This window comes from Hemitrygon akajei, chromosome 4 (genome assembly GCF_048418815.1).
Source record: "Hemitrygon akajei chromosome 4, sHemAka1.3, whole genome shotgun sequence".
Taxonomy (NCBI): domain Eukaryota; kingdom Metazoa; phylum Chordata; class Chondrichthyes; order Myliobatiformes; family Dasyatidae; genus Hemitrygon; species Hemitrygon akajei.
Genome location: NC_133127.1, coordinates 826,950 through 854,457, shown reverse-complemented (window position 1 = coordinate 854,457; position 27,508 = coordinate 826,950). Strand labels below are relative to the sequence as shown.

General features: G+C 43.6%; 1 protein-coding gene across 7 annotated transcripts in view; it reads right to left on the bottom strand.

The window, feature by feature from the left end:
- The window catches only part of rtkna (rhotekin a), a 184,570-nt gene that overhangs the window by 69,127 nt on the left and 87,935 nt on the right, over positions 1 to 27,508 (bottom strand). For all 7 annotated transcript variants that reach the window (XM_073041965.1, XM_073041966.1, XM_073041968.1 and 4 more), the window contains 2 exons: positions 14,906 to 15,000; positions 5,372 to 5,478 (listed from right to left, as the gene is read on the bottom strand). In XM_073041965.1, coding sequence (XP_072898066.1) covers positions 5,372 to 5,478; positions 14,906 to 15,000 — 202 coding nt within the window. The remainder of the gene's footprint in view (positions 1 to 5,371; positions 5,479 to 14,905; positions 15,001 to 27,508) is intronic.

Genomic DNA, 27,508 nt, shown 5'->3' with positions numbered 1-27,508 from the left:
GCCCATATGTCTAAATCTAAACTATCTCGATTCTACCCTGGCATTAGTCCGCTCTGTGATAAATGCAAGAGGGGCGTGGCCTCTCTCATCCATATGTACTGGCTCTGTCCTAGCTTGGAGAAATTCTGGAAAGATGTCTTCACTACACTATCGGGTATTCTGAATCAGCACCTAGAACCTAACCCCTTAATTGCTCTGTTCGGTTTTTGGGGCGAGACAGATTTATGTCTGGGTCCGACCAAATGCCGAATACTATCCTTTGCCTCTCTCCTGGCTAGACGCTTGATCCTCCTTAGATGGAGAGATGTTGCCCCGCCCACTCATGCGCAATGGCTTAACGACATTATGGCCTGCTTGGACCTCGAAAAAATTCATTATTCAGTTCTCAATTCGGATTTAAAGTTCCATAAGATCTGGGGGCCTTTTATCGAGTACTTTCATAACCTTCCTCTTGACTAGGGTTTTTTTTTCTTTTCAGTCCCTTGCTTTCAGCTCCCTTTTTTTTTCTGGTAGTAGGCATTATTATCCTCTGTTGCTAAGTGTATTTACAGTTTGGGAGTTTGACTGTCCGGACTTATACTCTCTATATTGTGTGGTGGTTGGTCTGGAATTGTTGTTTTTTTTTCTTGTGTTGTGGGGTTTGGGGAGGACACTAAGCTCACTTGTCTTTAATTTAGGTGCTTTTTTGTTAAATTCTCTTCCTGTGTAGCATATTGTTATTGTATGCTTAACCTTGCTCTGTATTAATGCTCCTCATTGGGATTTGGGGTTTTTAATTTTGTAAAATGTTTTGAAAAACTAATAAAAAAATTTTTTTTAAAAATAAAAATTTATTGTAGATCTCTCTCTTTTTCTGAACCAAGTTTCCAATATCCCTTGAAAATGGCTCTCTCAAACTTTTAACCTTTCCTTTCAACCTAACAGAAACATAAAGATTCTGTATCCTCAAAATTTCACCTTTAAATGACCTCCAATTCTCTATTACATCCTTCCCATAAAACAAATTGTCCCAATCCACTCCTTCTAAATCCTTTTGCAGCTCCTCAAAGTTAGCCATTCTCCAATCAAAAATCTCAACCATGGGTCAAGTCCGATCCTTCTCCATAATTATTTTGAAACTAATGGCATTGTGATCATTGGACCCGAAGTGCTCCCCAACACATACCTCCATCACCTGACCTATCTCATTCCCTATCAGGAGATCCAACACTACCCCTTCTCTAGTTGGTACCTCTATGTATTGCTGCAAAAAACTATCCTGCACACATTCTGCAAACTCCAAACCATCCATCCCTTTTACAGAATGGGCTTCCCAGTCTATGTGTGGAAAATTAAAATCTCCCACAATCACAACCTTGTGCTTACTACAAATACCTGCTACCTCCTTACAAATTTGCTCCTCCAATTCTCGCTCCCCATTAGGTGGTCTATAATACACCCCTGTAAGTGTTACTACACCTTTCCCTTTCCTCAATTCCACCCAAGTAGTCTCCCTAGACAAGCCCTCTAATCTATCCTGCCAAAGCACCACTGTAATATTTTCTCTGACAAGCAATGCAACACCTCCCCCTCTTGCCCCTCTGATTCTATCACACCTGAAGCAACGAAATCCAGGAATATTTAGTTGCCAATCACACTCCTCCTGCAACCATGTTTCACTAATAGCTACAACATCATATTTCCAGGTATCAATGCATGCTCTAAGCTCATCCACCTTTCTTACAATGCTCCTAGCATTAAAATAGATGCATTTAACAAACTCTCCAGCTCTTCCTCTGTTTATCCCTAATGGTGCAAACAACTTTATTATCTTTTTCTTCCTTCTCCCTTACATCTTCGGTCTGAGCACTCCCCTTCTCTGTCACCTGCCTATCCTCCCTCACACACTGTCTACAAGTTTTCTCTATTTGTGAACTAACCTCCTCTCTCCTAGTCTCTTCAATTTAATTCCCATCCCCCAACCATTCTAGTTTAAAGTCTCCCCAGGAGCCTTAGCAAATCTCCCCGCCAGGATATTGGTCCCCCTAGGATTCAAGTGCAACCCGTCCTTTTTGTACAGGTCACATCTGCCCCAAAAGAGGTCCCAATGATCCACAAACTTGAATCCCTGGCCCCTGCTCCAATCCTTCAGCCACGCATTTATCCTCCACCTCATTCCATTCCTACTCTCACTGTCACGTGGCACAAGCAGTAATCCCGAGATTACTACCTTTGTGGTCCTTCTTCTCAACTCCCTTCCTAACTCCCTATATTCTCCTTTCAGGACCTCTTCCCTTTTCCTACCTATGCCATTGGTACCTATATGTACCACGACCTCTGGCTCCTCACCCTCCCACTTCAGGATATCTTGGACGGGATCAGAAACATCCCGGACCCTGGCACCAGGGAGACAAACAACCACCCGGGTCTCCTGACTGAGTCCACAGAATCGCCTACCTGACCCCCTAACTATCGAGTCCCCTATTACTATTGCCTTCCTCTTCCTTTCCCTACCCTTCTGAGCCACAGGGCCAGACTCTGTGCCAGAGGCACGGCCACTGCTGCTTCCCCCCAGGTAGGCTGTTCCCCCCCCCACCAGTACTCAAACAGGAGTACTTATTGTCAAGGGGTACAGCCACTGGGGTACTGACTAGTACCTGATTCTTCCCCTTCCCTCTCCTAACCGTTACCCACTTGTCTGCTTCCGGTGGCCCCGGTGTAACTACCTGCCTGGAACTCCTCTCTATCACCTCCTCACTCTCACTGACCAGACGAAGGTCACCGAGCTGCAGCTCCAGTTCCCTAACACAGTCCCTTAGGAGCTACAGCTCGACGCACCTGGCGCAGATGTGGACATCTGGGAGGTTAGGAGACTCCAAGACCTCCCACATCGGACACCGAGAACAAGCTGCCCTCACACTTATAATTCCCACTTTCCTCAAATAACCTAAACCTACCTTGCCTCGCCCATTGAGCCAAAATCCTTAAGCCCTCACTCTGCTCCTGGCTCATTCTGCTGCCCGCTGTATAAGGCTGTGTTCCTTTTAAATCTTCTTGCTTCACTGCCCAACGTCACATGCCTGCTCAGTCCTGCCTCTCTTAGTCCCGATGAGAAGAAAAAATCAAAACTGGCTCCCGCAGTACTCTTGGTCTGATTCCCAGACTTCCTTCTCCAAATGATTAGGAATAGTCAGCATGGCTTTTTCAAGGGCAGGTCGTGCCTTACGAGACTGATAGAATTTCCAAAGCAAAGGCATTTTACGGTGTATTGGCCTGCATTAATCGTGGAATTGAATTTAGGATCCGAGAGGCAATTTTGCAGCTATATAGGACCCTGGTCAGACCCCACTTGGAGTACTGTGCTCAATTCTGGTCGCCTCACTACAGGAAGGATGTGGAAGCCATAGAAAGGGTGCAGAGATTTACAAGGATGTTACGTTATGCCTTCTTAACCACAGAGTCAACCTGCGCAGCTGCTTTGAGCATCCTATGGACTCGGACCCCAAGATCCCTCTGATCCTCCACACTGCCAAGAATCTTACCATTAATACTATATTCTGCCATCATATTTGACGTACCAAAATGAACCACTTCACACTTATTTGGGTTGAACTCCACCTGCCATTTCTCAGTCCAGTTTTGCATCCTATTAATGTCCCGCTGTAACCTCTGACATCCCACCACACTATCCACAACACCTCTAAGCTTTGTGTCATAGCAAACTTACTAACCCATCCCTCCACTTCCTCATCCAGGTCATTTATAAAAATCACAAAGAGTAAGGATCCCAGAACAGATCCCTGAGGCACTCCACTGGTGACCGAACTCCATTCAGAATATGACCCATCTACAACCACTCTTTGCCTTCTGTGGGCAGGCCAGTTCTGGATCCACAAAGCGATGTCCACTTGGATCCCATACCTCCTTACTTTCTCAATAAGCCTTGCATGGGGTACCTTATCAAATGCCTTGCTGAAATCCATATACACTGCAGCTGCTGCTCTTCCTTCACCAATGTGTTTAGTCACATCCTCAAAAAATTCTATCAGGCTCGTAAGGCAAGACCTTCCCTTTACAACGCCATGCTGACTACTCCTAATCATATTATACCTCTCCAAATGTTCATACATCCTGCCTCTCAGGTTCTTCTCCATCAACTCACCAACCACTGATGTAAGACTCACTGGTTTATAATTTGCTGGGCTATCTCTACTCCCTTTCTTGAATAAAGGAACAACATCTGCAACCCTCCTATCCTCTGGAACCTCTTCTGTCCCCATTGACGATGCAAAGATCATCGTCAAAGGTTCAGCAATCTCCTCCCTTGCCTCCCACTGTACCCTGGGGAAAATCTCATCCGGTCACGACGACTTATCTAACTTGATGCTTTCCAAAAGCTCCAGCACATCCTCTTTCTTAATATCTACATGCTTAAGCTTTTCAGTCTGCTGCAAGTCATCACTACAATTACCAAGATCCTTTTCCATAGTGAATACTTAAGTAAAGTATTCATTAAGTGTCTCTGAAGTATAATGGTTTTGGTGTTATTTATTTAATTTTGTTCTCTTTTTCTAGTTTTAGGCATGAAGATCTGATCACATTTTACGTCAGAAACAGTGAAAATTCTGGAGGGTTCACAACTTTCCAGCATCAGTGTACTTACAGGAAAGATGTAAATAAGACTGAAAGAGTACAGATAAAATTGACATGGATGTTGTTGGGTCTGGAGCACATGATTTATAAGGAAAGATTAAATAGGTTAAGCGGTTTGATTAGAGATATATAAAAATTCTGAGGGGTGTAGATAGGATAAGTACAAACAAACTTTTTCCACTGAGGATGGGTGCAACTACAACCAGAGGTCATGGATTAAGGGTGAAAGGGGCAATGTTTAAGGGAAACTTGAGGGGAAACTACTTAACCTAGAGGCTTGAGATTCTGGACCAAACAGCCAGCACAAGTGGTGCATTTTGCTCAATCTCAATTCTTTGGTGAAGATTGAATAGGTACATGGATGGTAGGTATATAGAGCGTTATTGTCCGAGTACAGCATTTTAAATGGTTCGGCACAGATTAGGTCGGCCAGATGACCTGTTGCTGTGCTGTACTTCTCTATGACTTTACGTACTGGGGCAGCCCACAAATGTTGCCACATATTCCATCTCCAACATAGCATGCCCAAAACACCCGGCAGACAAACCACACATGACACAAACACACACACAACGACACAAATGCACACACAGCACAACAAGATTCCAGAGAAAATCCTTGCAACTGGGATGAACAGAGCTGGTTGCTCGATAGTCAGAAGACAAGGTGGGATGAATGGCCCATACAGGTTTGAAGTCATGGGTATGGCCCACACAGGTATGAGAACACTTACACTCACCTGCAGGTTTAAAATACCTGTGTTCACAGGCTGTGTCATACACCAAGGCTGCGCGGCTAGGCGGCAACACATACTGCCGTAGAGAGGCAACCAGAAGGAGCAATCCTCTGCAATAGAGACAGAGAGAGAGGTGGAAGAATGTACGAGCCTGAGACATGAGCAAGAGATGGCGGAAAAGGGGGGAGAGAGATTGGGGGGGGAGAGAGAGGGACAAAAGGGGAGAGGGGGGCAGTGGGTGAGAGGGCACAGTGGGAGAGGGAGGGCAGGGGAGACAGAGTGAGGGGGAGACAGTGAAAGGGGGAAAGGGGGAGGGTGGAGGGAGAGAGGGAGGAGACAGGGGAGCAGAGAGAAGGGAGGCAGAGAGAGAGGGGGCAGAGAGGGGGGGCAGAGAGAGGGGAGCAGAGAGAAGGGGGCAGAGAGAGAGGGGGAGGCAGAGAAAGAGGGGGCAGAGAGAGGGGAGGCAAAGAACATAGTACATAGAATACTACAGCACATTGCAGGCCCTTCGGCCCACAATGTTGTGCTGACACTCAAAGCCTGCCTCATATATAACCCCCCACCTTAAATTCCTCCATATACCTGTCTAGTAGTCTCTTAAACTTCACTAGTGTGTCTGCCTCCACCACTGACCCAGGCAGCGCATTCCACGCACCAACCACTCTCTGAGTGAAAAACCTTCCTCTAATATCCCCCTTGAACTTCCCTCCCCTTACCTTAAAGCCATGTCCTCTTGTACTAAGCAGTGGTGCCCTGGGGAAGAGGCGCTGTCTGTCCACTCTGTCTATTCCTCTTAATATCTTGTACTCCTCTATCATGTCTCCTCTCATCCTCCTTCTCTCCAAAGAGTAAAGCACTAGCTCCCTTAATCTCTGATCATAATCCATACTCTGTAAACCAGGCAGCATCCCGGTAAATCTCCTCTGTACCCTTTCCAATGTTTCCACATCCTTCCTATAGTGAGGTGACCAGAACTGGACACAGTACTCCAAGTGTGGCCTAACCAGAATTTTATAGAGCTGCATCATTACATCACATCTCTTAAACTCTGTCCCTCAATTTATGAAAGCTAACACCCCATAAGCTTTCTTAACTACCCTATCTACCCGTGAGGCAACTTTCAGGGATCTGTGGATATGTACCCCCAGATCCCTCTGCTCCTCCACACTACCAAGTATCCTGCCATTTACTTTGTACTCTGCCTTGGAGTTTGTCCTTCCAAAGTGTACCACCTCACACTTCTCCGGGTTGAACTCCATCTGCCACTCCTCACTCCATCCTATCAATGTCCCTCTGAAATCTTTGACAATCCTCTACACTATCTACAACATCACCAACCTTTGTGTTGTCTGCAAACTTGCCAACGCACCCTTCTACCCTCACATCCAGGTCATTAATAAAAATCACGAAGAGTAGAGGTCCCAGAACAGATTCTTGTGGGACTCCACTAGTCACAACCCTCTAATCTGAATGTACTCCCTCCACCACGACCCTCTGCCTTCTGCAGGCAAGCCAATTCTGAATCCACCTGGCCAAACCTCCCTGGATCCCATGCCTTCTGACTTCCTGAATAAGCCTACCCTGTAGAACCTTGTCAAATGCCTTACTAAAATCCATGTAGATCACATCCACTGCACTACCCTCATCTATATGCCTGGTCACCTCCTCAAAAAACTCTATCAGGCTTGTTAGACACAATCTGCCCTTCACAAAGCCATGCTGACTGTCCCTGATCAGACCATGATTCTCTAAATGCCCATAGATCCTATCTCTAAGAATCTTTTCCAACAGCTTTTCCACCACAGACGTAAGGCTCACTGGTCTATAATTACATGGACTATCCCTACTACCTTTTTTGAACAAGGGGACAACATTCGCCTCCCTCCAGTCCTCCGGTACCATTCCTGTGGACAACGAGGACATAAAGATCCTAGCCAGAGGCTCAGCAATCTCTTCCCTCGCCTCGTGGAGAGGCCTGGGGAATATTCCGTCAGACCCCGGGGACTTATCCATCCTAATGTATTTTAACAACTCCAACACCTCCTCTCCCTTAATATCAACATGCTCCAGAACATCAACCTCACTCATATTGTCCTCACCGTCATCAAGTTCAATCTTATTGGTGAATACCGAAGAGAAGTATTCATTGAGGACCTCGCTCACTTCAACAGCCTCCAGGCACATCTTCCCACTTTTATCTCTAATTGGTCCTACCTTCAGTCCTGTCATCCTTTTGTTCTTCACATAATTGAAGAATGCCTTGGGGTTTTTCTTTACCCTACTCGCCAAGGCATTCTCATGCCCCCTTCTTGCTCTTCTCAGCCCCTTCTTAAGCTCCTTTCTTGCTACCTTATATTCCTCAATAGACCCATCTGATCCTTGCTTCCTAAACCTAATGTATGCCCCCTCAAAGAGAGGGGGTCAGAGAGAGGGGGAGGCAGAGAAAGAGGGGACAGAGAGATGGGACAGAGGGTGGCAGAGAGATGGGGCAGAGGGTGCCAGAGAGATGGAGCAGAGGGTGGGCAGAGAGCAGAAGGAGAAAGAAGGGAAGAGAGGGGGAGTGAGAGGAGAGAGGTGAGAGAGAGAGGGGGTAAATGGGAGAGCGAGAAAAAGATGGAAGAGAGGAGGACAGGAGATGAAGGGAGGGAGCGAGGGACATCAATGGGAGATAGGCAGACAGGAGAGGAGAACCTGGGAGGGAGTTGGGGGGCGGTGAGAGAGGGGTGCTGAGAGAATGGGGTTTTTAGAGCGGAAAGGTAGGGGAGAACAGGGTGGGGAGGAGAGGGGAGAAGGGTAAGGGATGAGAGGGGAGGGGGGAGGGGGACATGGAGAGAGGGGAGGGGAGAGGGGAGGGGGGAGATCGGGCAGTGTGAGGGGGAGAGAGAGGGGGTGAGGGGGAGACAGAGGGGGAGAGTGGGGGAAGAGAGGGGAGGGAGAGCAGAATAAGAGGGTAGGGAGAGAAGGGGAGATGGAGGCAGAGGGAGAGAGGGGAGATAGCTGAGAGGGAGAGAGAGGGGGAGAGGGACAGAGGGGGTGAGGGAGAGAGAGGGGGAATGTGGGGAGGGAGGAGGGAGAGCAGAGGGACAAGGTAGAAAAAGGGGAGGGAGAGAAGGGGAGAGTGGGCAGAGTGGGGAGAGGGAAGAAGGGGTAGGGGAGAGAGGGGGAGAGGGGGAGAGAGGGAGAGAGAAGGAGGGAGAAGGAGGGAGGGGAGAGAGAGAAGGGAGAGATAGGTAGATATAGATATAGAAAGACAGGATATATATAGAAGAGACAGGAAGCAAGAGAGAGATGGGCAGAGAGCAATAGTAGTTGGGAAAATGCTTGAAACTGTCAGTAAGGCAGAAGCAGTGAAACATTTAGAAAGGAGTGGTTCCATTAGACAGACGCAACATGGATTCAGAAAGGGCAGGTCCTGTTTGACAAACTTACTGGAGTTCTTTGAGGACATAATGAGTGCAGCAAATAGAGGGGAACAGGTGGATGTCGTATACTTGGATTTCCAGAAGACATTCGATAAAGTGCCGCACTAGAGACTTATGAATAAGATACGGATGCATGGAGTGTGAGGAAGTGTATTGGCATGGATAGTGGATTGGTTAACCAATACAAGGCAGAGAGAATGGGTCTTTCTCCAGTTGGACTGAGTGTAGCGTAGCAAAATTTACTGATGACATTAAACTGAGTGGAAAAGCAAATTGTACAGAGGATGTGGAGACTCTGCAGAGGGATATAAATAGGTTAAGTGAGTGGGCCAAGGTCTGGCAGATGGAATACAACATTGGTAAATGCGAGATCATCCACTTTGGAAGGAATAATAGAAGAGTAGTTTATTATTTAAATGTTGAAAGATTGTAGCATGTTGTGTGCAGAGGGACTTGGAAGTGCTTGTTTATGAATTGCAAGAAGTTGGCTTACAGGTACAACAGATTATTAAGAAGGCAAACGGTACGTTGGCCTTCATTGCTAGAGAGATTGAATTTAAGAACAGGGACGTCATGCTGCAACTATACAGGGTACTGGTGAGGCCGCACCTAGAGTACTGTGTGCAGTTCTGGTCTCCATACTTGAGGAAGGATATACTGGCTTTGGAGGCAATGTAGAGGAGGTTCGCCAGGCTGATTCCAGAGATGAAGGGGTTAACCTATGAGGAGAAATTGAGTTGCCTGGGTTTGTACTCGCTAGAATTCAGAAGAATGAGAGGGGATCTTATAGAAACATACAAAATTTTGAAAGGGATAGATAAGATAGAAGTAGGAAAGTTGCTTCCATTGGGAGGTGAGACTAGAACTAGGGGACATTGCCTCAAGATTCAGGGGAGAAGATTTAGGACTGAGATAAGGAGAAACTGTTTTTCCCAAAGAGTAGTGAATCTGTGGAATTCTCTGCCCAGGGAAGCAGTTAAGGCTTCTTCACTAAATATATTTAAGACACAGTTAGATTTTTTACACAGTTGGGGAATGAAGGGTTATGGGGAAAAGGCAGGTAGACAGAGCTGAGTTTACGGACAGATCAGCCATGACTTTACTGAATGGCAGGGCAGGCTCGATGGGCTAGATGACCTACTCCATATAACATATAACCATATAACAATTACAGCACAGAAACTGGCCATCTCGGCCCTTCTAGTCCATGCTGAATGCTTATTCTCACCTAATCCCACTGACCCACACTCAGCCCATACCCTCCATTCCTTTCCTGTCCATATACCTATCCAATTTTATTTTAAATGACAATACCGAACCTGCCTCTACCACTTCTACTGGGAGCTCGTTCCACACAGCTACAACTCAGAGTAAAGAAATTCCCCCTCATGTTACCCTTAAACTTTTGCCTCCTAACTCTCAAATCATGTCCTCTTGTTTGAATCTCCCCTACTCTCAATGGAAAAAGCCTATCCATGTCAACTCGATCTATCCCCCTCATAATTTTAAATACCTCTATCAAGTCCCCCCCCTCAATCTTCTAAGCTCCAAAGAATAATGACCTAACTTGTTCAACCTTTCCCTGTAATTTAGGTGCTGAAACCCAGGTAACATTCTGGTAAATCTTCTCTGTACTCTCTCTATTTTGTTGACATCTTTCCTATAATTCAGTGACTAGAACTGCACACAATGCTCCAAATTTGGCCTTACCAATGCCTTGTACAATTTTAACATTACATCCCAACTCCTTTACTCAATGCTCTGATTTATAAAGGCCAACATATCAAAAGCTTTCTTCACCACCCTATCCACATGAGATTCCACCTTCATGGAACTATGCACCATTATTCCTAGATCACTCTGTTCTACTGCATTCTTCAATGTCCTACCATTTACCATGTATGTCCTATTTTGATTATTCCTACCAAAATGTAGCACCTCACACTTATCAGCATTAAACTCCATCTGCCATCGTTCAGCCCACTCTTCTAACTGGCCTAAATCTCTCTGCAAACTTTGAAAACCTACTTCATTATCCACAACGCCACTTACCTTAGTATCATCTGCATACTTACTAATCCAATTTACCACCCCATCATCCAAATCATTAATGCATATGACAAACAACATTGGACCCAGTACAGATCCCTGAGGCACACCACTAGCCACCGGCCTCCAACCTGACAAACAGTTATCCACCACTAGTCTCTAACATCTCCCATCTGGCCACTGTTGAATCCATTTTACTACTTCAATATTAATACCTACCAATTGAACCTTCCTAACTAACCTTCCGTGCGGAACCTTGTCAAAGGCCTTACTGAAGTCCATATAGACAACATCCACTGCTTTACTCTCGTCAACTTTCCTCGTAACCTCTTCAAAAAATTCAATAAGATTTGTCAAACATGACCTTCCATGCACAAATTCATGTTGACTGTTTCTAATCAGACCCTGTCTATCCAGATAATTATATATACCATCTCTAAGAATACTTTCCATTAATTTACCCACCACTGACGTCAAACTGACAGGCCTATCATTGCTAGATTTACTCTTAGAACCCTTTTTAAACAATGGACCCACATGAGCAATACGCCAATCCTCCGGCACCATCCCAGTTTCTAATGACATTTGAAATATTTCTGTCAGAGCCCCTGCTATTTCTACACTAACCTCTCTCAAGGTCCTAGGGAAAATCCTGTCAGGACCGGAGATTTATCCACTTTTATATTCCTTAAAAGCACCAGTACTTCCTCCTCTTTAATTGTCATAGTTTCCATAACTTCCCTACTTGTTTACCTTACCTTACACAATTCAATATCCTTCTCCATAGTGAATACAGAAGAAAAGAAATTGTTCAAAATCTCCCCCATCTCTTTCGGCTCAACACATAGCTGTCCACTCTGATTCTCTAAAGGGCCAATTTTATCCCTCGCTATCCTCTTGCTATTAATATAACTGTAGAAACCCTTTGGATTTATTTTCACCTTACTTGCCAAAGCAACCTTGTATATTCTTTTAGCTTTTCTAATTTCTTTCTTAAGATTCTTTTTACTTTCTTTATATTCCTCGAGCACCTCATTTACTCCATGCTGCCTATATTTATTGTAGATATCTCTCTTTTTCCGAACCAATTTTCCAAAATCCCTTGAAAACCATGGCTCCCTCAAACTTTTAACCTTTCCTTTCAACCTAACAGGAACATAAAGATTCTGTACCCTCAAAATTTCACCTTTAAATGACAGCCATTTCTCTATTACATCCTTCCCATAAAACAAATTTTCCCAATCCACTCCTTCTAAATCCTTTCACATCGCCTCAAAGTTAGCCTTTCTCCAATCAAAAATCTCAACCCTGAGTCCAGTCCTATCCTTCTCCATAATTATATTGAAACTAATGGCATTGTGATCACTGGACCCGAAGTGCTCCCCAACACATACCTCCGTCACCTGACCTATTTCATTCCCTAACAGAAGATCCAACACTGCCCCTTCTCTAGTTGGTACCTCTATGTATTGCTGCAAAAAACTATCCTGCACACATTCTACAAACTCCAAACCATCCAGTCCTTTTACAGTATGGGCTTCCCAGTCTATCTGTGGAAAATTAAAATCTACCACAATCACAACCTTGTGCTTACGACAAATATCTGCTATCTCCTTGCAAATTTGCTCCTCCAATTCTCGCTCCCCATTAGGTGGTCTATAAAACACCCCTATAAGTGTTACTACACCTTTCCTATTCCTCAATTCCACCCAAATAGACTCCCTAGACGAGCCCTCTAATCTATCCTGCCAGAGCACCACTGTAATATTTTCTCTGACAAGCAACGCAACACCTCCCCCTCTTATCCCTCCGATTCTATCACACCTGAAGCAATGAAATCCAGGAATATTTAGTTGCCAATCACACCCCTCCTGCAACCATGTTTCACTAATAGGTACAACATCATATTTCCAGGTATCAATCCATGCTCTAAGCTCATCCACCTTTCTTACAATGCTCCTAGCATTAAAATAAATGCATTTAAGAAATTCTCCACCTCTTCCTCTCTGTTTATCTCTAACAGTACAAAGAACTTTACTGTCTTCTTTTTCTTCCTTCTCCCATACATCTGTTCCTACATTCTGGTTCCCCTCCCCCCCTCATATCTAGTTTAAATCCACTGGAGCCTCTCTAGCAAACCTACTTGCAAGAATATTTGTCCCCCTTCAGTTCAGATGTAAACCGTCCTGCCGGAACAGGTCCCACCTTCCCTGGAAAACTGCCCAATTATCTATAAATCTGAAGCCCTCCCTCCTGCACCATGTCTTCAGCCACGTGTTGATCTGCACTATCTTACTATTTCTAAACCCACCTGCATGGGGCACTGGTAGCAATCCTGAGATTGCTATCCTGGAGGTCCTGTCTTTTAACTTGGCACCTAGCTCCCTAAACTCACCTTTCAGGACCTCCTCACTCTTCCTACCCAAGTCATTGGTCCCTACAAGGACCACGACATCCAGCTGCTCACCCTCCCTCTTGAGAATACTGAGAACTCGATCCGAGATATCGCGGACCCTGGCACCAGGGAGGCAACAGACCATCCGGGATTCTCGATCTCTTCCACAGAACCTCCTATCTGTCCCCCTAACTATCAAATCCCCTGTCACTACTGCTCTCCTCTTTTCCCACCTTACCTTCTGAGCTGAGGGTCCAGTCTAGGTGCCAGAGACGCAACCACTGCAACTTGTCCTTGGTTGGTCGTCCCCACCAACAGTATCCAAAACGGTATACTTATTGTTGATGGGAATGGCCACAGGGGTGCTCTGCTCTTCCTGTCTATTTCCCTTTCCTCTCCTGACAGTCACCCAGCTACCTGTCTCCTGACTCCTAGGGATGACTATCTCCCTGAAACTCCTGTCTATTTCTGCCTTTGCCTCCCGAATGATCCGAAGTTCATCCAGCTCCAGTCCCCTAACACAGTTTGTCAGGAGCTGCAGCTGGATGCACCTTTCGCAGGTGTAGTCATCAGGGACAACAGTGCTCACCCTGACTTCCCACGTACTGCAAACGGAGCACTCAACTGCCCTAACTGCTGCCTCCATTACCTACTCCTAATCTAATTAGATTAATTAAAGGAGCTTACCCGGCCTTACCTCACCTGGAGTGAAGCTCGTACTCAGCCTCTGCTTGCTATTTAAATTCTCCTGCTGCCTCAGACGCCGACTTGCATGCGCTTGCACAGTTGTGCCCCGTTCAAACCTTGCCTCTGCCTGTTCTCGCCGAAGCCTGATTGAGCCAAAGCCGACCCACTCTGCCTCAGTCCACTACGATGATGGCTGCTGTAAATGGCGGTCTTTCTTTTTAAATTTTTGGCGCGCTACGTCACACGCCTGCGCAGTCTAGTCTCTTTGCCGTGATCAGTTAAAAAAAAAAACAGCTTCTCTCCGAGCTTCTTTTACCTCTTCCCTCGCTGCCTCTTGCTGCAATTTAAACTCCTGCTCCTATTTCTTATGCTTATGTTGACAGGAGAGAATGACTCACTGCCTCCTGCCTCTGTCTTCTAAGGCCGAGCTAATTATAAATTCAATCTTTCAAAGTTCCAAGGAATGTGGTAAACTGCAGACAGCAGAGGAATCTACGCAATTCAGCATGAGCACATTTCCCACCATCGGTAGTACCTACAAGTAACACTAACTCAAGAAGACAACATCCATCTTCAAATGTTCCCACCATCCAGACCGTACAATCATACTATTGCAGAGGAAGTATAGAGCCTGTTGTCCCACATCACCAGACTCAAGAACAGTTACTTCCCTTCAACCATTCACTTCTTGAATGAACCCTAACCAGTACAATTTAGCAATGCCGTGACCACTTTTTCAGGGTGAATGAATTCTTTTTTCCTCAGGATTGGGAAATCAAGAACCAGATAGTATAGGTTTACAGTGGGGGGGGGGGGGGGGGGAAATTGATAAGCTTCTATCACGGCATGGACTCTTTGGGCTGAAGGGCCTGTACCCTGTGCTCTTTTGCTCTGTAAAATAAGCTGTGAGGAAGATATGTGCAGAATATAAAAAGCAAAAAGAATATTAGAAAGTGAGATAGCGAGACAAAGAATGAAACTTACCACTTCCAACAACCTTGAGACTGTGTGTTCGGAAACTGCTATGGACCGCTGAAAGGGACAGGCTGGTGTGGGCTAAAAGATGATATTGTGGACCCCTGTAATTTAACACAAAAGGTAAGAAAGGAGATGCATTTTAAGTAACTTTTCTGCCCTACACTCACTGAGCACACACACTTAAAACCCACATTCACATTCTGCAAGCCTAGAGACCCAAGAAAGACTGCAGATCTGGAAACTGGAGTAAAACCAAGCTCCTAGAGGAATTCTCAGGTCAGGAAGACAACAAAGGGATGAGACACTGAATGAGGAACATTCTTCTGCCTCCACAGATGCTCTTCAACTCTAAGTTGTTCCAGCAGTCTGCAAATACAAAGCCTCTTTGATAGAGCGGTCTAAATGGCACACACACCTCCACTTTCTCAATAGCTGTCAAATTTCCAGTAATAATTAACTTCCCCTGAAAGTTTCAGCTGGAATTGTGCCCTTCACTGCTTCTGCTTCAGATAGATCAGCCTCTACACCTCATCTCTCTGTCTGCCATAAATCATGACCTTGTAGAACGGACTCAGCGTCAGAGTCAAAGTATCATACGTCACAGAAACAGGCCCATTGGACAGTGCCAATAATTATCAGCTGTACTAATACTATTTAGCAGCTATTCATCTGCACCTTAGTGAGTCAAGTGCTTGTGCAAGATCATTAGAGCCCAGTCCCATTTTCCTGAGTTTGGCTCATATCCTTCTAAATGGACATTGCGTAGGTAGAAGAAATGAGTTTTGTTAGGCATTACACAAGGAAATCTGCAGATGCTGGAAATTCAAGCAACACACACAAAATGCTGGTGGAACGCAGCAGGCCAGGCATCATCTATAGGAAGAAGCACTGTCGACATCTCAGGCCAAGACAGTCCATCAGGACAAAGGGTCTCGGCCCAAAACGTCGACAGTGCTTCTTCCTATAGATGCTGCCTGGCCTGCTGCGTTCCACCAGCATTTTGTGTGTGTTGCTTTGTTAGGCATTAATTACTATTTAAATTAGTTCAGCTCAACAATGTGGGTCAAAGGGCTGTACTTACCTGTGTTTTCTGTTCTAAAAGTTGTTAATGTACCTCCTCAACCACTTCCTCTGGCAATTAATTTAGTTAACTCAAGGGTCAACCAAATAAAAGTTATCCCTTAAGTCCTAATAAATACTTCCCCTTCTCATTTTCCAATGCCCTGCAGTTCTTCACTCCTTAATCTTGGGAGAAAAGGCAGAATGCATTCAAAGCTATCTGTGCCTCCGTGGTTTTATACACCTCTGCAAATCACCTCCCAGTCTCTTATGCTCCAGTGAATGAAATCCAAGACTGTCCAACCTCTCCCTATAATTTAGTCCCTTAAGTCCTGGCAACATCCTTGGAAATCTACTCTGCACTCCTTCCAATTTAAGGTCGGGTGACCAAAACTGAACAAATTAATTCAAATGCAGCCTCACCAATTTATAACTGTGATGTAAACTCCCACCTTCTGTACTTAGTGTCCTGACTGAAGGTCAGCATGCTGAAAGCTGCTTTTCAACTCCCTGTCTACCAGTGACCCCATTTTCAAGTAACCATGCATCTGTACTCCACTAACACCATGGACATGATAAAATAGGTCATACTCAGCATTGTTTCCTCAAGGGAAAATCTTGCCGGACAAATCTGTTGGAATTCTTCGAGGAAATTACAAGTAGAATAGACAAAAGAGAATTGGTTGATGTACTTGAGTTTGACAAAGCCTTTGACAAGGTGCCACATATGAGGTTCTTAACAAGCTACAAGCCTAAGGTATTACAGGGAAGATTCCAGCATGGATAAAGCAGTGGCTTATTGGCAGAAGGCAAAGAGTGGGAATAAAGGGAGCCTCTTCTGTTGGCTGCCAGTGACTAGTGGTGTTCCACAGGGGTCTGCATTGCGACTGATTATTTTGAAATTCTATGTCCAGAACTGGCTTGCCCACAGAAGGCAAAGAGTGGTTGTAGACAGGTCATATTCTGCATGGAGGTTGGTCACCAGTGGTGTGCCTCCGGGATCTGTACTGGGACCCTTACTCTTCGTGATTTTTATAAATGACCTGGATGAGGAAGTGGAGGGATGGGTTAATAAATTTGCTGATGACACAAAGGTTGGAGGTGTTGTGGATAGTGTGGAGGGCTGTCAGAGGTTACAGCAGGACATCAACAGGATGCAAAACTGGTCTGAGAAGTGGCAGATGGAGCTCAACCCAGATAAGTGTGAAGTGACAACACACACAAAATGCTGGTGGAACACAGCAGGCCAAACAGCAAGTACAAGGAGAAGCACTGGCGACGTTTCGGGCCGAGACCCTTCATCCTGTTGTTTGAATTTCCAGCATCTGCAGATTTCCTCGTGTTTGCTCTTTAAGTGTGAAGTGGTTCATTTTGGTAGGTCAAATGATGACAGAATATAGTATTAATAGTAAGACTCTTGGCAGTGTGGAGCATCAGAGGGATCTTGGGGTTCAAGTCCAGAGGACACTCAAAGCAGCTGCACAGGTTGACTCTGTGGTTAAGAAGGCATAAGATATATTGGCCTTCATTAATCGTGGAATTGAATTTAAAGCCGAGAGGTGATGTTGCACCTTGGTCAGGCCCCACTTGGAGTACTGTGCTCAGTTCTGGTCACCTCACTACAGGAAGGATGAGCAAGCCTTAGGAAGGGTGAAGAGAAGATCTACAAGGATGTTGCCTGGATTGGGGAGCATGCCTTATGGAAACAGGTTGAGTGAACTCAGCCTTTTCTCCTTCGAACGACGGAGGATGGGAGATGACCTGTTACAGGTATATAAGATGATGAGAGGCATTGATCGTGTGGATAGTCAGAGGCTTTTTTCCAGGGCTGAAATGGTTGCCACAAGAGGACGCAGGTTTAAGGTGCTGGGGTGTAGGTAGAGATGTCAGGGGTAAGTTTTTTTGCGCAGAGAGTGGTGTGTTTGTGGAATGGGCTCTCAGCAATGGTGGTGGAGGCGGATACAATAGGGTCTTGTAAAAGACTTTTGGATAGGTACATGGAGCTTAGAAAAATAGAGGGCTATAGGTAAGCCTAGTAATTTCTAAGGTAGGGACATGTTTGGCACAACTTAGTGGGCTGAAGGGCCTGTATGGTGCTGTTGGTTTTCCATGTCAATGATTTGAATGATGGAATTGATGACTTTGTTGCTGAGGGTATGAAGAAAGGTGGAGGGGCATGAGAGGATGAGAGATGTATAGAGGGATATGGGCCAGGTGTAGGTCAGTGGGACTAGACAGAAAAATGGTTCAGCACAGCTAAGGGCCAAAAGGCCTGTTTCTGTGCTGAAATGTTCTATGGCAGGTAGTTTTGAGGAAGTAGAGAGGTTACAGAAAGATTTAGATTATGAGAACGGGCAGAGAAATGGCAGATGGAATACAGTGCTGGCCACACACTGCTAGAGGAAATGAAAGGGTTGACTGTTTTACAAATGGAGGAAAAAAATCAAAAAACTGAGGCACAAAGGGACTTGGGAGTCCTTGTGCAGGATTCCCTGAAGGTTAATTTACAGGTTGAGTCTGTGGTGAGGAAGACAAATGCAATGTTGACATTCATCTTAAGAGAACCAGAATATAAAAGAAAGAATGTAATGTTGAGACTTTATAAAGCACTGGTGTGGCCTCGCTTTGAGCATTATCAGTAGTTTTGGGCCACGTCTTAAGGATGTGCTGAAACTGGAGAGGATTTGATGGAGGTTCACAAAAATGACTCCAGGATTGAATGGCTTGTCATATGAAGAGCTCTGGGCCTATATTCACTAGAAATCAGAAGAATGAGGGATGACCTAATTGAAAACCATTGAATGGTGAAAGGCCTTGATAGAATGGATGTGGAAAGGATGTTTCCTATGGTGGGAGCATCTAGGATGAGAGGGCACAGCCTCAGAATAGAGGGGCATCCTTTTAGAACAGAGATGAGGAGGAATTTCTTTAGTCACAGAGTAGTAGGATTCTTTGCTGTCTTCAGATGTGGAGGCCAAGTCTTCACGCATGTGAAACCCCTTTTTACCTGGCACCTCTAGAGATGCAGCTCATTAACCCCTCGCTATTAGCCATGGACTCAATGGTGAGAAAACCACCTTTCTCAATCTCCATAATTCTAGGGGCGATATGACTGTTCCACCAAACCCAGGAGGCTGGGATGTTTCACGACCCAAACCCCAATCTGAACAAATACTGTGTTAATGCTAAAAACACAAAATACTGGCAGAACTCAGCAGGCCAGACAGCATCTATGGGAGGAGGTAGTGACGACGTTTTGGGCTGAAACCCTTGGGTTTTGGCCCGAAACGTCATCACTACCTCCTCCCATAGATGCTGTCTGGCCTGCTGAGTTCTGCCAGTATTTTGTGTTTTTATTTATTTCCAGCATCTGCAGATTCACTCGTGTGCCTGTATTAATGCTGCCCACTTGCAATTACCTGTCAGCAAGAAATAACATATCGTACACTGTATATAATTATAAAGAAAGCATATTTACAAATTTCAGCTTTAATTGAAGTTAGTAGGTAAAGAAACAAAAAGTAAAAAGGGCCCATTACAGTTAACGCAATCCAAATGCGCACTAAATTGGAGCTCATCTTGAAGTTGGCTTTATCTCTCGCACTGGACCCTCAGTTTGCGTGAAAATACATGCCACCTTCCGGACGTCGCTTGAATCCACCTCGAACAAACGGGATCCCCCACGGGAGTATCAGTCCTTCCTCCTTGATGCCATTCATCAGCATCAAGCACCTTGTGCAACAGGGACAGCATCCTCAACCACCTTCACTCCTGTCTTCTCCTAGCTCCCACAAAAAGACCTCAACCTACACCAGTATCCATCAAGAAAACCTCACTGCCCAGCATTCTCTAAAACCTTCCTACAATTCCACTGATTGAATTACACAACAATTGTAAGCATGGACATCTCAACCCCATCTCATTAGCTCAAACCCAAACATACTTAAAGCAGAACAGACTGCTCTTACAAAACTGCTAAAATGAAACGCCTACAGCATAGCAGTAAAATTCTAAATCAGGGCATTAAATATATTTAAGGCAGAAGTTGAAAGATTCTTGACTGGTCAAGGCATGAAGGGATACGGGGAGAAAGCAGGAGATTGGGACTGAGAAGAAAATTGGATCAGCCATGATGAAATGGAGGAGCAGAATCAATGGGCCAAATGGCCTCATTCTGCTCCTATTCTTATCTTATGGTTTTATAGTCCTTTTTCCACCCACACTTCCTCTCGGCATTCCCAGTTTCCTTCAATTAACGTTTGCTTTCCCCAGTAGTGAGATATACACTTTAAAAAAAGATCCTTTGCCTCACTGACAATCAACCTCATGTTTACACTAATCCTGCATTTGTCACATTTTTATCAGCTTCTTCCATTGACTATAACAGGAACCTACTAGTTCTACAGTCAATTGTTGTTCTTTCAGTGCCCCTGAAGCACGCATGCTTCCGGTACACTTGACTTTTGGAACATGCAAGGATATGGAAAAGAATTGGTCTGGTTCTTGGGTGGACATTCCAAATTGAAGAAAGGCCAACTTTGATGTATTAGAAAGGATTTAGCAAGTGTGGGTTGGGAAATACTTGGTAAGTGGGAGGCCAACAAAAGGGATATCCATTTAGAACATGGATGGAGGAAATTCTTTAGGGAGAGGGTGGTGAATCTGTGGAATTAGAACCACAGAACATTACAGCACAGAAACAGGGCTTTTGGCCCTTCTTGGCTGTGCCGAACCATTTTTCTGCCTAGTCCCATTGACCTGAACCTGGACCATATCCCTCCATACACCTCTCATCCATGTACCTGTCCAAGTTTTTCTTAAATGTTAAAAGTGAGCCCGCATTTACCACTTCATCTGGCAGCTCATTCCACACTCCCACCACTCTGTGTGAAGAAGCCCCCCCCAAATGTGCCCTTTAAACTTTTCCCCCTTCACCCTTAACCCATGTCCTCTGGCTTTTTTCTCCCCTAACCTCAGTAGAAAAAGCCTGCTTGCATTCACTCTACCTATACCCATCATAATTTTATATACCTCTATCAAATCTCCCCTCATTCTTTTACACTCCAGGGAATAAAGTCTTAACCTATTCAACCTTTCTCTGTAACTCAGTTTCTCAGGTCCCGGCAACATCCTTGTGAACCCTCTATGCACTCTTTCAACCTTATTTTCAACCTCAAAAAAAAAAATTGGACAGATATATGGACAGGAAAGGAATGAAGGGTTATGGGCTGAGTGCAGGTCGGTGGGACTAGGTGAGAGTAAGCGTTCGGCATGGACTAGAAGGGTCGAGATGGCCTGTTTCCGTGCTGTAATTGTCATATGGTTATAAATATCCTTCCTGTAATTCGGTGACCAAAACTGCACACAATACTCCAAATTCGGCCTCACCAATGCCTTATACAACCTTATTATAACATTCCAACTCTTATACTCAATACTTTGATTTATAAAGGCCAATGTACCAAAAGCTCTCTTTACTACTCTATCTGCCTGTGACACCACTTTTAGGGAATTTTGTATCTGTATCCCTAGATCCCTCTCTTCTACTGCACTTCTCAGTGCCCTACCAGCTATCTTCTATGTTTTACCTTGGTTTTTCTTTCCAAAGTGCAATACCTCACACTTGTCTGTATTAAACACCATCTGCCATTTTTCAGCCCATTTTTCCAGCTGGTCCAAATCCCTCTGCAAGCTTTGAAAACCCTCAACTGTCCACTACACCTCCAATCTTTGTATCATCAGCAAATTTGCTGATCCAATTTACCACATTATCCTAAAGATCATTGATATAGATGACAAATAACAATGGACCCAGCACTGATCCTGGTGACACACCACTAGTCACAGGCCTCCACTCAGAGAAGCAATCCTCCACTATCACTCTCTGGGCTTCTCCCATTGAGCCAATGTCTAATCCAATTTACTACCTCACCATGTATACCTAGCGACTGAATCTTCCTAACTAACTTCCCATGCGGGATCTTGTCAAAAGCCTTACTGAAGTCCATGTAGACAACATCCACTGCCTTCCCTTCATCCACTTTCCTGGTAACCTCCTCGAAAAACTCTAATAGATTGGTTAAACATGACCTACCCCCATGCACAAGGTTATGTTGACTCTCCCTAATAAATCCATGTCTATCTAAATACTTGTAGTATCTCCTAGTACTTCTTCCAATAATTTACCTACTACCGACGTCAAACTTATTCATTGAAATGGATGGCCATGGAGGCCAAATCATTAAAGCATAAGTTGAAAGGTTCTTGATTAATTAGGATATCAATGGTTATGAGGAGAAGGCAGGAGAATGGGGTTGAGAAGAATGATAAATCAGCCATCCTGGATTGGTGGAGCAGACCCATTAGGACAAATAGCCTAATTCTGTTCTTATGTCTTATGGTAAATTATCAGAAGATATTCTAATAAGACAGGGATTGATAAGAGAGCGTCAACATGGCTTTGTTCATGGTAGGTTGTGTGTAACTCATCTTAAAGAAGCTATCAGGAAAGTTACCATTGAAGTTGATGTAGGCAAGGCAATAAATGTTGTCCTGTGGAAGAAAAATAGTAAGACATTGTGATGAATGTTAAGGGGTTAATGACCTACTTCTAGGATGTGAAGTCTGTAATCACTTATCTGCGACTAATATACACTGTGTGACTGAAATGTGCTTTGAAGATGGGATGGGAAAATAACTATGTCTGTGCTTCCTTGTTCTAAGAATCATCGCATGTCTGCACTTAGGAAAACCTGAAATACTGTCCCGAGAACTAACACTTAAGAAAATGTATAACCACTCAAGGACATATAGTGCAACTTCACTATTCTAATGAGTTGTAGATGAAGCTCCCTCCTTTTTCAGATTTAAGTACTTCGTGTCACATACGCCTGGAGTATAAATAAGAGTGTAATCCATTGTTGAGCAGAGCTGTTAAGCAGAGCTGCTGAGCTCTGCTTTCGTATATCGTGTCATAAAACCCTTTAGTCTGAAACAATTCTCTGAGTTGGCCTCATCTAGATTTTTCCACAACAGTTTGGCGATGAGGATGGGATCCTCAATCTCATCTCCTAGCTGAAAGGGAAAGGCTAGAAGAACAGGATCCAAAAAAGAACCCTAGGTGGAAAAGGAGAAGCAAGACAGAAAGGTGCCTTCCAAGTTGGGAAGGAAAATCAGTCTCTTAGCTGAAAGGGGGAGACTGGTGGCCTGTCTCCCAGCTGGGGTGCCTGTGGAGAGAATGCAGTTTTGCCAAGAGACTGTCCAGTACATTGGATTCCAGCTCAGTAAAGAGTGGCGAAGTTTGGGAAGGGATCGAATAAAAGCAATAAAGAAGATCCTAGTCCCCAAAACAAAAAATGACATTCTTTCTTTCCTGGGCATGGTCTCCCTCTCTCTTCAGCTGTCCATCAATTTTCAATGATGACTGAGGCCTGGGCAAGGTTGTATGGAAGACTGGCAGTTTCCCATGCTGCAAGTCTCCCCTCCCTATACCACCGATGTTGTCCAAGGGAAGGGCATTAGGACTCATACAGCTTAGCACCGGTGTCGTTGCAGAGCAATGTGTGGGTAAGTGCCTTGCTCAAGGACACAACATACTGCCTCAGATGAGGCTCGAACTAGTGACCTTCAGATCACTAGACCAACACCTTATCCACTTGGCCATGCGCCACACTATGGTAAGACACTGTCGATAGCGGATTCCCGAATACCAGGAGAGTGATGCAGTAATGCATTCTGCTACATTGAAAACAGATCCCCTCATCGCAGAATGAACACCCGAAAGGGAGAAAGCCTTCCATGACCTAAATGTAATGGTAGAAGAATCTATACCTATTGTATTGGATCACCCGTGCACAGTGATAGTACCCTATGCCGTAATGCTGCTGTTGAATTCAGCTGCTACTCAGCATTTTACCCTGGTTGGAAGGACAGGTTATTAGGTGATTCTTCTCTCTTGATCCAACTGTATGAACAAAAGATCTCTGGCTATTAATCCAGCTACTTTTGTTCCATTACCATCTGCACAGCAGGATGGGATGACCACGACTCTCTGCTCGCAATGGAAGCCACTATTACTCCCCAACTGGATCTGAGAAGCAAACCTATTGATAACCCTGATTTAATTCTTTTCACAGACTGCTCTTTGCACCACCCAAGAGATGATCTGCTGCTGGCAGAGTATGCTTAGTAACTCCTCACAAGGTAGTAGAAGCTTACAACTTAACAACAGGAACATCAGTGCAGGCGGCACAACTCTATGCCGTTTCCCGAGCTTGCTTGCATTTTGGCCTAAGGAAAAGCTGCCAATGTTTATTCCAACTCACGTTATGCATTTGGGATAGCACATGACTTTTGGGCAATTGTGGAAAAACAGAAGATTTATCACCTCCTCGGGGAAAGCGATTAAATACACCTTCTTCATACTGAACCTTTTAGAGACTTTACAGTTGCCACAGACTTCGGTAATAATTAAGTGCAAGGCACACACCTCAGCTGAGAATGAGGTCTCCAAGGGGAAATCGGTTTGTAGACATGGTAGCAAAACAGGTGGCCTTCAGCGACAACCTGTGCCACAGACCCCTCGGGTTGAATCAGGAGGGAAGGAGCTCCCTGTGTGTATTGACGTCTAGCAGTTGCAGGAAGCCCAAAATCTTGCCTCACAGCATGAGAAATGTGCCTGGAGCAAATCTGCATGTTCCCAGAATACCGGGCTATGGTGTCACCCAGATAGCCAAGTATTGTGCCCGCATAGTTTATTTATGCCCCTGGCTCACCTGGCACATGGCCAGGCTCACATGGGCAAAGGAGGGATGCAGCATGCCATCACTCAACAATAGTACGCCCGGGGGGGGGGGGGGGGGGGGGGGGGGACGTCACATGATGACGTAGGATCGAGACGCTGGAACCCAGCCCTCCCGTAAAAAATCAATAAATCAATGTTTAAATGAAGAAAAATTAGCCAATGCTTTCATAAGGTTACTTATAAACTACTCCGGATTGTTTTAAGCTATGCCTCATAAACAGAGGACGAAGAAAAATACTACCACGAAGACAGCTCAAATTCAAAAAGAATCAAGGCCTACTTCTACCGAAGAACCGCGGACTCAGGTACAACACACCACTGGCGAAACAGAACAGGAAACTGCCGCAACATCGGCCATTTCTAAAGGAGAAGATCAACGAGAATTGCGCAAGCGTAAAGGAGCGAGCATGCGCAAACGAGAGCAACCAGAACTACAAATCCCAACAGCGACTTCAACTGAAAGTGACAGCGATTCTGAGAGAGAATCAGACTCTCTGGATAAATCAGACGAAGATGGAGATGAGAATTCCTCTGAAAATATAAAAAAGACTTTGAGGCAAATAATGCATAAATTAAATGCATTAAAAGTAATTAAAAGTAACCAAAAAGTAATTAAAGAAAAAATAACGAATATGGAGGCTATGTTTGATAAAATGACAAAGAAACAAGAAAAAATGGAAAAGAAAATTACAGATTTGGAAACTAAAATGGAAGACATGGATGGAAGAATGAAGGAAATGGAAGTTGATAATAATGCCTGGACATCAGAAAGAAAACAACTCGTGGAAAAAATTGATAAGCTTGAAAATTTTAGTAGACGTAACAATATTAATATTGTTGGACTTAAAGAAGGTACTGAAGGAGAAGACCCAATAAATTTTTTTCAAAAATGGATCCCTGAAAAATTGGAAATGGGGGAAGAAATTTCAATTGAGATTGAAAGGGTGCACAGAGCTTTAAGACCAAGATCTCAAGATGAGCAAAATCCGCGATCAATTTTGATAAGATGTTTAAGATACCAGGATAAAGAAAAGATTTTGAGGGCGGCTGCCCAAGGTGCCAAAAGAAGAAAGGGTCCATTGATGATAGCAGAGAAACCAGTTCTTTTTTATCCTGATATAAGTTATAACCTTTTGAAGAGAAAGAAAGAATTTAATTTAGCAAAAAAAGTCTTATGGGAAAAAGGTTATAAATTTTTAATGCGCCACCCAGCAACATTGATAATTTTTTTGGAAGAGGGAAAAAGATTTTTTCCCGATTATCGAGACGCGGAGGTGTTCGCACAAAAACTTCCATTTATTCGCTAATTAAACGTAGAGACTTATAAACGTAATGGTTAAAGACGAAGACAGAGACAGCGAATGGAACTGATGGACATTTAAGTGCTTTTTTTCTTTCACAACATTATTAGGGGGGTATTTTGTTTTTTTCCTTATACTCTATTTTTCTTTTATTTTTTTGCCTGGATGATTGGTGGGGACACACATAGCAACATGGAGACTTCTAAAAAGATTTCCCAGGATACCACGAAAGTTGAAAGATTAGGTATTATTATAGTTTGGAGTAACATAATTAAAAATAATGACTAATTTATTGAATTTTTTAAGTTTTAATGTTAATGGGCTTAATGGACCAGTAAAAAGAAAAAGAATTTTAACATATATTAAAAAAAATGAAAATAGATATAGCTTTCCTACAAGAAACTCATTTAACGGACATAGAACATCAGAAATTAAAAAAAGACTGGGTTGGAAATGTTATTGCAGCTTCATTTAACTCAAAGGCGAGAGGAGTTGCAATTTTGGTTAATAAAAATTTACCAATTAAAATACAAAATGTATTAATTGACTCGGCAGGAAGATATTTAATTATACATTGTCAAATTTTTTCAGAACTATGGACTCTTATGAATATTTATGCACCAAACAAAAATGATGTAAAATTTATACAGGAGGTCTTTTTGAATTTGGCTAACGCACATGATAAAATATTAATAGGTGGAGATTTTAATTTTTGTCTAGATCCAGTTTTAGATAGATCAATAAAGGCTATTACAAAACCAAAAGTAGTAAAACTAACTCTATCATTGATGAAAGACCTAAATTTGATTGATATATGGAGAAGAATCAATCCAAAAGAAAGAGATTATTCATTTTATTCAAATAGACATAAAACATACTCAAGGATAGATTTTTTCTTATTATCAACGAATATTCAAGATAGAGTGAAAAATGTGGAATATAAAGCAAGAATATTGTCTGATCACTCTCCTTTAATAATGACAATGATAATGATAGATAAAGAGGAATCAATTTATAGATGGAGATTTAACTCAATTTTACTAAAACGTCAGGATTTTTGTGATTTTATGAAAAAACAGATTCAGTTCTTTTTAGATACAAATTCACATTCAGTTGATGATAAATTTATATTGTGGGAAGCAATGAAGGCATATTTGAGAGGTCAGATAATAAGTTATACTTCTAAAATTAAGAAGGAATATATGATAGAAATAGATCAATTGGAAAAAGAGATTATAAAATTAGAAAAAGAATCTCAAAGAAATATGACAGAAGAAAAACGAAGACAACTTATCAATAAGAAGTTAAAATATAATACACTCCAGACATATCGAACAGAAAAAGCAATTATGAGAACTAAACAGAGATATTATGAACTAGGTGAAAGATCACATAAGGTCCTTGCATGGCAGTTAAAAACAGATCAGATTTCTAAAACAATAAATG